Here is an 11,942-nt window from a genome sequence, read left to right as displayed (position 1 = left end):
GGTACTATTCTTCCCAAAATGAAGACCTTTCTGACCTGCACATACCAACATATTCAAATGTTCATGGAAGGATGCTTTCAGACAACATTTAAGGAGAAGAAGGACAAGAAGACAACAAGTGAAAAACCGACAATTTAAGACACATCTGAGAACTCGATCATGTAACTCTTAGTACAGCAAAACCCGTTGAAATTCAAGATCTGAGCCATCCATCACGTATAGCCTGGCATACATTAAGGGAACAAGAAAGGACAAGTGTTTGCTTTAAGTGTACGGAGCTGTGTTGAAATTGATCACTGCCCCTTGCCCAAACATTATGGTGTTGATGTGAAATTAATACTAAAGTCAGATTGCTCTAAACTGAAGGGGTGGAAAACACTCTCGATCTACAATTTTGCCAGAGTAACTCTGAGGTAGTATTAATTTTTTTTCTCTTGAGAAATATATACCAAATCCAAAGCAGAGTGTAGTCCTTAAACATGAGGACTACGTACCATGTCCTACATGGTTGAAGTGGCACAATTCCAGTATGAGAGAACAGGAGGAAACTATCCTGAGCTGTTTATGACTTAGACTGCTCCATAAAGTCCATCTATTTGCTCCTTGATATTCAACCCCAGTATCCCACCTTCCCACACCCCCCTTAGAAAGCAGCCTTATGAGAAGGGAGTGGGGTTATGGAATCAGTTCTCTGTATCCCTGTACAGCAGAAAAAGTGTTGTAAAATGCAAAAACATGCTGAGCAGGAGGGGATATTACGGGAACTATGCAGAAATTTTTTATCCTATTTTATTCCAAGCCTTTTCTCCAATGCATCATTTGTTGCACTCTCAACTTACCTACCAAAAAATTAAAAAATAATAATAATTTTTAAAATTTTTAAATCTCACTCCAGCTCTGTCTTTTAGCAGTGGAGCTTCCTTTGCGCTAAAACATCTTCCTGAGCCATTCATTCACCTTCTCCTCTTAATCCCCTCAGATTTCTCAGGATGAGCTTCTAGAGGGACCAGGTCTGCAGCAACTCATCCACCTTGCGTGTTTGACCTGACGTCAGCAGCTTGGGGCAACCCCGGACCTGCGACGGTGCCCTCCGGGCAGTCCCGCCTCCCACGACCCACCCCGGGACGGCCGGAGGAACGAACGACCGGGCACTGCGGAGCGGCTCAGAAATAAGAGTCTCTCTCCTCTAAAAGAGCAGCTCCAGAACGTGGTAATTTGGGTTTTGATGTTGTTGGTTTTTGGTTTTTTCCCCCAATTTTTTTTTTTTTTTTTTTTTTAAGGATTTCCTCCCCGGGGATGAGCAGCACTTTCCACGCACACTGCCAAGGTCTATCCTTCCCTCCCTGGCCGCGCACACGGCACTGGGCGTGTAGCCGGGGCTCTATGTAACTCCCGCCGGCACGGCACAGCCCCGCCACAGCCGCTCCGGACCGCCCGCCGGGATCCCGACGGCTCCCGCTGCTGTCGCCCTCTTCCTCACGGCAACTCCCCGGCCCCGCTCCCGACCCCGGCCCACCACCGCTTCCCTCCGCGGACCATTCCCGACGCGGAGCGGGGATGCCTCCTCCCCTGGCGCCCGGCCAGCCGCCCGCGCCCGGCTCACCGCGCTGAGGTCGCGGAACCCGGCGGAGCGGCGGGGATCACTGCGGCTGCCGGCGGAGCAGAAAGTGAAAGTACCTGCCGCCGGCGGAAGCCCCATGAGAAAAGCAAAGCCCGGCCGGGAGTCCCGCAGTGGCCTCTGAGAGGCGGAGGGGCTGCTGAGTCCCTCCCGTCGGCCGCGGCTCCTTTCGCCTCCCGGCGCGGAGCTCCGCGAGCTGCAGGCACCATGGGCGGGAAGGCGCCGTCACCATGACCGCCCAGCCGCCGGGGCAGCTCCCTGCCAGACTCCCCCTCGGACCATGTTCCATGGTAAGGAGCGCACACTGCATCGCACCGCGCTGCCCGTCCAGCTCCACCTGCGCCCGGGCTGGGCTGGGCTGGGCTGGGCTCCGCCGCTCCACGCCGCTCCTCACCCCCCAAGTCCGCGCTGACTCCTCACCGGCTCCGCTGTCTCGGTACTCCCGGCCCCGCCGCCTCGCCGGCTGTGGCGGCGCGGTGCCGCCCGGTGCCCTTTTAAACCCGCGGTGACGGCCGGGGAAATTCCCAGTTTTGCTTTTTCTTTTGTTTGTTTGTTTTCCCCTTAGAATGAAAGTAAAAGCTGCCCGGTTACCAGCACGGCCGCTGCCGGGAACCGGGGCCCTGGGAGTGGCGGAGGCGGCAGGACGGTGCGGTGGGGGAGCTGCGGTGAAGCATCGCTCCGCCCCGCTCCGCGCTGCACCGCGGGCACCTGCTGCAGGTGCCGGCAGTGCCAGGGATGCCGCCTCCCCCTCTCACTCCGCCCCGACCTCGGCGGGAGCCACCGGCGGAGAGCCCGGCCGCACCTTCGCAGGAGTTCAGAGAGGCAAACGGAGGAGAGAGGGGAGAAAACCTCTGTTAAACGCTTTCCTCTGGATGTGCGGGCTGCGGAGCGGGGTCGGGCGCCGTGGCGGGGGGTGCCGCCGGCGGAAATTCTGCAGGGGGACCCCCAGGATTCCCGGAACGCGGCACTTCCATGAGGCGGTTTTTTTTGGTGGTTTGGTTTTTGTGATTTTGGGGTTTTCTTTTTAATTAAACCATCAAAAACCCAAAAAGGGGATTTTCTATATTTAGAAATACAGGAATACTAACTCTGGGGCTTTCCACATAGGACTTACGGGTTTTCGGGACTTCATTGGAAGGATGGGCTATTACCAGTAATACACACGCACTTTCTTCTGAAGTGCTGGTCGTATGGAGAGCAATCAGTTCTCCCACTTTTGAAGTTACTTAACCTTAAGAAAATTCCATTCAATTTCCAGTCTAAAACTCCCGGAACTTTTAATGACACTCCAGAGGAGTGTTCCAGAGGATTTCTTTAGTAATAAATAAATAAATAATGGGTTTATTAAATTAATATTAATAATAATTAAATAATAATATGTTTCATCATGATCCTGTGATGGGTCAAGGGACTTAATGAGTGCAACATCTCTTTCAGAGCGATTGGCTCTTACTCCTCATTTAAAAAAGCTTCACACTTTGTACAATGCAGAGGAAGTAACCATAGAAGTGAGTTGGCAGTTTTCACATATTATCTCCCCTTGTTTCTGGACAAGCCAAGTTTTAACTGATGGAGTCTGTAAGATTGATTATGATTTGTATCTTTTGAGGCAAGTTTTTGAAGCAGCATATCGAAGTTTTTTGTATCACTGTTATATGGAAACAACAAGCACTGGAATAAGAGGTGCAATTGGGTTTATGTTTACATTGGATTTTTTGCAATTTTTTGTGAGCTTTTTAAAAAATATTAAATCTCAGTCCTACAAACTGATAGTTCGGCACAGATAGAGTTAGCATAGAGATTTGCAAAGGTAAAGCTTTGGGGAAGTCAGGTGTCCACTTAGAGCTTGAAGATCGTAATACATTTGCCATACCTAGTTTTAGTATTTACTGCAGGTAGGATCCATTTAGGATCCATGTAGGATCCTTTTCACTCTTGAGGCTAGCTTTTTTTTTTTTTCTTTTTTGAGCTATTAATAAAAATCGTTTGAGCAGTCTATGAAAAAGTTAGAAAAATCGGGTTTCAAGCCATCAAATTTCCCATTAAACTTTGACAGCCAGCTCGCCACAAGGATATTGGAATTCAGCTTGTAAAGGTGCAAATTTGTCAGTCCTGTTTCTAAGACAGAAGTGTGCATCACAGTGTGTTCACAAGTAATCTATCAGAAAAAAAGGCTTTGGTAGTCAGGAAAAGTGGTATGCACTCTGCCTGGAAGTCAATGGGAGTCATCTGGGATGGGCTGTGTTTCTCTCAATGGAAGATGCTTGCATGGTGTGACTGTGGTTCTTGCATCATGGAGGTTAGGTGGCTCAGTAAAGATTATGGTGAAGTTTCCTTGTTTTCTTCTTAATTATTCAATCTTTCTCTCTGCTGCTAGGATTTACTAGTGACACCCATGTCCAGGGATACCCATTTCTGAATGCTGGACTGGATGTACCCAATGTTCCCATCCTTGCTGGAAAGGAAGGGAAGTAGCAGCCAGGATCGGGGCATCCCTTCTGCCTTTCCTGCTGTGATCTTTGCTAATCTTCCAACCTAAATTTCCAGTTGTTTGGGTTTTTTGTTGTTTTGTGGTTTTGTTTATTTGATTGCTTTTTGTTTGGTTGGTTTTGTTTTTCAAACCTTCTGTTTGAGCATCATATTAGCCATCATATATGCCAGAGTCCAGTTATGACTTTCCTAATACTGATATTATCCTGTATCCAGTCTACCTCATTCCCAGCATCAGTTCAGTCTCATTACCTTGTCAGTGCCTTCAGGCTCTTTTGTTGTCTGGGGCCTCTGCCTATTCTCACAGAACCCATATTTTCCTGGATGTCATACAGAAGACCAGGGGTCTACAAAAAGCGTGATGCTCCACTGAAGGGAAAAAGAAAGTGAGAGCCAGCAAGTTTTGCTCCAAAATGTGGCAAAAATCTTGAAGAGAAGGGTGTGTTGGTGCCTTATATTATGGCCACTAGTATGTATTAGTATATTTGGTCAGCTCACGAATATGTTTAAAAACACTTTTGATGTAAGGATGTGTCTATGGGCATTTGTACAATATGCCATATGAAAAATGGACAATTAGGATGAGATTCAGCTGCAGATTACGACTCTTGAATATCTACACCTACTGGATTAAGATACTTGGCTATATGTGTACTGGGTGGTTTTGGTGCAATTATGGTCAAAGGAGAGACCTCATTGGTACCAACAGTTAAGCCTGGAGATGCCCAGGCAGGCATCAAGTGGCTGGTCAGCTCAGTAGCTGTAGGCTCTTAAATATGCTGGCTAAAGCATCCTTGAGTATGAGGGAGTTTAGAGACCCAAATAAGTGCCTGAATCTGGAGCTGAATCCTTCCTTCAAGGTAGAAGTCATTTGGTTGTCCAAAGATGTCTTCTTAACTGTTAATACAGCATACACTCTGTGGCATTTAATATGTACTTAACTGCTCCTTTTGCAATCCAGCCTTTTTTAGAACTATCTTTTGGGTTCTGCCGCTGCTCCTTGTTCTGTGTCCAGTGAACTCATCCAGTTGTGCAATGGGAAATAGAACAACTGAAATCCGTGTGAAGTATGAGAATATACTAAGCCACGACATCAATGAGCTGGTAGGTAATAGCTCTTGGGCTTTCAGATGTTGATAGCACATAATTATTAAAAAAAAAAAGCTCTATTTTTAACATGTGATAAAATTTATATTTTTAAAGCACACATTATTCTGAAATAGTGGCATTATTTGAGGTGTTGAGACACTTCAGTCTTAAAAATCTCTGAAAACCCTGGGTGCTGCTATTAACATGTACAGACACTTTATTACAGCTATTTGTGCTTGTAGTTAGACATGCAGTTAGACACATGTATCGACTGGCCCTAAACTGTGCAATATATTACAGTAAAAAGTAATCTTTTTCTTAAGTAATTTCATGACTACTTCTGTTTACATCTTAAGAAAGCATTACAAAACCCATATTTTTTTTCTGCTAATTGTAGTCTTGTTGACTGAAGTTTTATGTTGTCTGTTAATACAAATGCAAAGAGGCACAAAATTCATTCTACAATAAAAATTTATTGGTACTTTACCTACAGTTAGATCTTGTTTAGCCAACAAATAATCACCTGTTCTAGATGGCAACTCAGAAGAACTTCACTGTCTCAGTTGTAAATCTCCTCCATTACAGCTTTATCTGTCATATTTATTACAGCCTTGCAAAACAGTATCCATGCCCAAAAACTACTTTCCAACTCTTCATCATGAATTATTAACAATTAACTTATCATGAATTATTAACAATTATCTGTCAATAACAGTTCCATGGGAGAAACCACTTTCCATAGTTGGATTAGCAGAGGCATTTCTTCAAAAATGGAAATTTTTGTCAGTTTGTCACTAAACAAGGACTTGCCATCCTGTTGTAAATCAAGATCTATTTGCATGAAATGTGAGTGATACACAGTGCTCTTAAAGGTGAAATCAGAAGCCATTGTGTTTCTTCACACATACAATCCACCACTGTCCTTCAGAGGATTATGTCAGTGGTTTCCAACTCTTCTCTACCAGGCCACATCAGCCCTCATCTGGTAGCAAAATACCTTTAAGGTCAGGGAACAGTAATTTTTTCTTCAAAAATATTCTGATCATGTTGGGTTTTTTGAGATTACAAAGAGACAAAGAGACTTGTCCATAGATAACTTACCTTATCCTGAGCAAGGTGCTAAGACTGGGGGAATTACCCATGGCTACATTAGAATAGATAAGTAGCGCCTGTAGTTAATCACCTTATTTCTGATAAAGGCAAGAATTTCTCAGAGAACAAAAATAAACCCTTTTGGTGAGCATTTATAAGATGGCTGACCTGTAAGAGGCGATGGTGTGATGGGAATAACAGGCTCTGGGAGGCAGATCTTGCTTTCCTCCTGTGGTGGAGAGTCAGGAGGTGCATCCGAGCTCTTCTGCAGCCGCAGGGTGAGGGAAGCTGGAGGGATGTCCCTGGCAATGCCTTGTGAATACCCAAATGCAGGATGAAGCTTTAAGCACTCAGGGTGCCATCAAGGATTTGAATGCTATTCTTCCAGAAACATTTTGAAAGTCTTTGTCTTCTAACAGTAATAACTATTACTGAATTTTTTAGGATATGGATAGAGTCTTTTTAAGAGACCATCTGAGAACTAAAATTGTTATTCAATTAAATAAATAAATAAAACCTTAATGAATTGTTATTTGTGAATGATAATGGGAATGGACTAAATTCTGAAACCTTTACTTCCTATAATAGGCATGCACAAGCAACTACTGTGCAATTTCTTCATTTTCGTGCCTTTATTTTTCCCATCTTGAGAGATTAATTTGCCTTCTATGTAAAATCAGAGTATAATATTATAACTTAACAATAAATATTACAGATAGGGCTGTTGGGATGATAGCAACTGCCCATTAGGCACTTTCCTGCAATTGCAGAGCCACAGTCCATAAATCTCAGTCCCCCAGCCTGATGTTTGGAGGCAGTTATGGAGATGAGTAGTGGAGTATATAATTGACCTCCATAAGTTAATTTTATTTTCACTAATGCTTTTCTGAGGCCAGGATTTCCCTTAGGTTGCTTTAGTCACAGCCAATAAACTGCCTTCAGAAATGGCTACTGTATGTTATACTACAGATGATCTTAGGGAGTCAGTGAGAATGGGAAAATCCATTAGCACTTAGCAAATAAAGCCACAGATAGGTAGGTTTTAGAGTGATTATTTACCTATTTATTTATTTTTAAATCCATGTGCTGTGTGACTGCAGCAAATCTTTATTCTGTTGTGGTACAAGCAGAGATGTGCATTGTCTTCCAAATGGTTTGTTGGTTTTCTTTTGTTGGTTTTGTGTGTGGGTTGTTTGGGTTTTTTGTTTGTTCTGGTTTGGTTTTGTGTGTGTGTGTGGTTTTGGGGTTTTTTTGGTGTTTTTTCAGTTTTTGTTTGATAGGTTTTTCTGTTGTGGGTTTTTGGGTTTTTTGTTTGGTTGGCTTGGTTTGGCTTAGTTTTTTTTGTCAGTGAGTATTTGATTCCCTAAACTCTTGGTTTGGAAAACACTGCCTGGATGAAGTTCTATTCATCTTGGGTGAACTTCTGAAATGCAGACAATGTTAAAAAAACCTGTAAGTTCTCCAGTGTGTTCATTTGCATGCCTAAGTGAGATCTAACACAATATTGTCAAGAGCTACCTTTATTAAAGCCCTTCTGGCTGCATGAGGTTATCTGTACACAGGTTGAAGAAGCAAGTGAAGGAATTTTGCTGAGCTGGGTTCAGTTGTCATCTCGATTACCAGTGTAAAAGTAGGAGAAAAAAACCAGAACAAAGAATAAACCATTGATAAAAGACTATGGGCAAAGGGTGCAAGCAATATTACTTAGGACATCCTGTTCATGAACATGCAAAACAGTGCTACTGTCTAGATGCCAAGGACTTTTTTTTTACTTAGACAAACATCAATTAGTGCTGTATTTGATGTCTATGAAAGATTGAAATATTCCTGTATGCTTTAAAATGCCAAAACCCTGAGGAATGTGATGTATTCTCAAGGTTTAAAAAAGATTTGTGTCTATTTTTAATAGATTTGTATCTATACTGGGTTCCACAGTACAAGAGGAATATGGAGCTACTGGAGAGATTCCAGCAAAGGGCCAAGAAGACAATTAAGGGACTGTAGTATCTGTCTACTAAAGAAAGGCTGAGAGAGCTGGGGCAGTTCAGCCTGGAGAAGGCTCAGGGAGATCTCATCAGTGTCTAAAAGTACCTGAAGGGAGAGTGCAAAGAGAACAGATCCAGGCTCTTTTCAATGGTACCCAGTGACAGGATAAGAGGCAATGAGCATGAACTGAAACATAGGAGGTTCTTTCTGGCCATCTAGAAAACAATTTTTTTACTGTGAGCATGACTGAGCACTGGCACAGGATGCCCAGAGAAGTTGTGGTGTCTCCATTCCTGGAGATACTCAAAAGCCCCCTGGATGTGGTCCTGGGAAACTTTAGTCTAGGTGGCCCTGCTTGAGCAAGGGGGTCACATCCGATGACCTCCAGAGCTCTCTTCCAACCTGAGCAACTCAGTGATTTGATGTGATTCTGTGAATACCTTTAGGAATTGCAGCTGTACTGGGGTTTTGTTTGCTGACTTCCCAAGGAATAGATTAGAACTGTACCCTGACCCTGCCACAGCTGGGGAGATGCTGCAGAACAAGTTAGCGTTGACATCACCAGGTGTAAGGGAGAGACTTGGCCCACTTAACTACAGGTACTTCCATATTTAAACATATTTGATATTTTACAGGTAAATATATCTGCAGAGTATCGTGACAAGTGCTGCAGGAATAAAAAACATGAAAATAGCAAAGTGTTTTTCTGCAATGATACTCAGGTAAAATTTAACTTCTCAGAATGTTGTTTAAGAGAATACAAAGTCAAATGAGTTCTTTGTACAGGTCAGTTCCTGAATAACCTACTGTACAATAGTATAGCAATAGTACCTTTTAATACCTTTTAATAGTCAAATCATGATATTCATGGTTGTTGCTTTTTTGAAATTGGAATCACACAATTTTTCAAGTAAATCAATATTAAAAAATTTAAAATATTAGGAAATTCCGTATTTCCCCCAGCTGTAAATATTCTTTTATATTTTTAAATCCAAAGTACTACAGAAAACCATTTTATTTTGCCTGTGGGAGTAAACATAAAAAATTCCCAACATCTGTTTTACTTTTTCTACAGAAAATCCTTTTAACTAAGCTTTCCAGTTCAGATCTGAAAGCTTTAGAAGTAATAGTTCGGGCAAATCTCAAATGACAGAAAGAATAATCATCAGCTGTTGCCACAAATTCTATCATGATCTGATAAAAGGACTGGCTCCAAAACTCATTCATTGTTGTCCTAAGTGTATCAGCTGATTTCATTAAAGCTATGATTTCTCCCAAACAGCCTTATGCCCTTATTACCACTACAAATTGAAACTTTAAATATTTTGCAGAGATTGCAGATAGGTCAGATAAGTTAATGTATTTTATTGGAAAAGATTGGCACTATGAAAATACAAGAAACTAATGGTAACTGATGGGATGGTGTTTTTAAAGATAAACCAACATTGTAAAGAATTAACAGTGGGCAGACTTTTCAGGATGTACTTTTGTCACTGTCCTTACAGGAAATAGAATCACTACAGAGTATGGCATGCAACATGCTCAAATTCTTTCATAAGCAAAAAATCAGCAAAAACTTTAGATGGAAAGCAGCGTTTGTCTCATGTGGGACACTGCAGGTTCTACAGTGCAAATGTGAAAGAAATAAAAAAGAAAAGGTGAGTGGGAGTGATGGTCTACAGTTTATTGGAAGTATGTGACTTATTCCTTAGAGGTCTTCAACACAGACTATTAATTTGCCTCAAAAATAAAACTATCATGCACATGTTATACACATGACATAGCATGTCTTGTAATAGATACTAACCCTACAACAAAGTCTAAGTGAGACAATGATGTGGAAGTCTATAGTGAAGATATATACCCCAATTTAGTAGTGAAATACTTGAGTTAATTCTTCAGTAAAAGACAAAGACCACATTTGTATGAAGAGGGCCTTTAAATTCTCTAGTTTAAAGTCATAGCTGTTAGTTCTCACTGAAATTAATGTTTAATATGGTTTGTTTCAACAATTAGCAGGAACTTCTTTCCATAATTTCTTTGATCTTTATTTTAATCACAATATGTGAAAAAGAAACGTTAGATATTAAAATATTTGTAGTCATTGGCAGAACTTGCTCTCTGATTTATCACTTAAATCTAGCACAATGACCTACAGACTACCATAGCAAAGTGTTCTTCTCACAGTTACCTCCTGAACAAAAAATACCAAGCAAGATCAAAAAGCCTCCTCTTAAGCACCAGAGAATGTCATTCTTTATGACTGGTTTAAATAGTTGGATTGGAAAAGACATTTCATTTGGTCTTTTCCCCCCTGAAATGGAGAAACTCTTATAATCTAGGACCAGACCCTTGACACTGAGGGGACACACATGTTCTCAGTTGATCACCCTGGTGTCAGCTGTCTGTATTTGCTGTGTGTTAAAGCTGCAGTCTCCCAGCCCACGCATGAGGCATGGGTTGTGCTCAAGATTGAGAAGGTCAGGGTGATGCAGGCTGTGTACCACCACAGCACATTTTGTGATTAGCCCAGCTTTCTAAACTTCATTACCAAGTAAGGCATCTCCATTACCTAAGAAGATGTAATGGGATCAGTTTGTTTTAAAAGACATCTACAAAAAAGAACAAGCAATTCTCAATTAACAATGCAAACTGTTATTTTTTCAGGTTTGCATGCAGGTAAATATACATATTAAGGAAGATACAGAAGAAGGTGAACAGACCAAAAAGAAATGTAACCAAGAATTTTGTGAATTGAAAGAAAATATATCTAGCCTTCAATCCTGCTGGAATAAATTTGAAAAAATAACTTCCTGGTGATTGCAGGTGAATCTTGGTCTTTTCTTTCAAAGAGGCATTACTTGGTATCTTTGCATTTTATATGCATTCTTTGAGTAACTCTGCTCACTTCTATAAACACTTTGTACCAGAATTCTGATGGAAAGCTACTGGACCTTGTTCCTGGAGATGGAATAAACAGAAATGGATAAACCAAGGTGCTGAAAACAGAATTGTAGAATGGTTCAAGGTGGAAAGGCCTTTAAAGGCCATCTAGTCCAAGAAGGGGAAACAAAAGACCACTGTTTGAAACAAAGAACTCCTCTGAAGCTGTGTCCCACCTTTGTGGTCTGGAAACTATGAATATTCTGATCTTTTGATAAACTTCATAATGCCATCATATGAGAGTAATCTACTTGCAATTTACAACATCTTACAAGCTGCAGGTGAAAAGAAGAGTATGGAAAAGTGGTTGGTTTCCTTTTATCTACATGAAATGCATCAAGGATTAAAAGGATCAATTTCCCAAACAAGCAGCTGATCTTGTATCTGTTCTGTGTGGTTATCTAATGGGACTGCAAAGTGCCTTAGATTTGGGAAAACAGGGAAAAGGTTGACTTTTGGAAACCTTAGGAAAGGTACTGATTTTTAAGATAGGTAGCACACTTCTGCTGGCTGAAGGAGAGGCAAGACAGTGAGGCCTATGTAAGGTGAAAAAGGAGAAGCCTGAACGTGCATTTGTTCAGCTGACTGGAAACAGCAGTAGCCTCATGGATCTGGTTATCTTACAGGTAGCTGCAGGAGGAGCTAGAACTTCTTACCTTCAGATTGTGAATTCTTATTTGCAATTATTTTATATAATGTGTTAGACCAACGTGACATTAAATGA

General features: G+C 41.8%; 1 protein-coding gene across 1 annotated transcript; it reads left to right on the top strand.

Moving 5' to 3' along the window:
- Positions 1-1,627: 1,627 nt before the first annotated feature.
- On the top strand, positions 1,628-11,095 carry IL7 (interleukin 7). Its single transcript, XM_030445800.1, has 5 exons — positions 1,628-1,908; positions 5,070-5,212; positions 8,911-8,997; positions 9,781-9,933; positions 10,943-11,095. The coding sequence occupies exons 1-5, from the start codon at positions 1,899-1,901 to the stop codon at positions 11,093-11,095; spliced, it is 546 nt and encodes a 181-aa protein (XP_030301660.1). The 5' UTR covers positions 1,628-1,898.
- The last annotated feature ends 847 nt before the right edge of the window (positions 11,096-11,942 follow it).

Source organism: Calypte anna, chromosome 2 (assembly GCF_003957555.1).
Source record: "Calypte anna isolate BGI_N300 chromosome 2, bCalAnn1_v1.p, whole genome shotgun sequence".
NCBI lineage: Eukaryota > Metazoa > Chordata > Aves > Apodiformes > Trochilidae > Calypte > Calypte anna.
The sequence above is the reverse complement of the archived record's forward strand: the minus strand, read 5'-3'. Positions and strand labels throughout refer to the sequence as shown.

What these genes read in the sequence shown, in the direction of transcription:
- IL7 (XM_030445800.1), top strand. An exon ending in TTTTCTGCAATGATACTCAG is followed by an intron (nt 8,998 to 9,780) that starts GTAAAATTTAAC and finishes CTGTCCTTACAG; the next exon opens with GAAATAGAATCACTACAGAG. An exon ending in AAAGAAATAAAAAAGAAAAG is followed by an intron (nt 9,934 to 10,942) that starts GTGAGTGGGAGT and finishes TTATTTTTTCAG; the next exon opens with GTTTGCATGCAGGTAAATAT.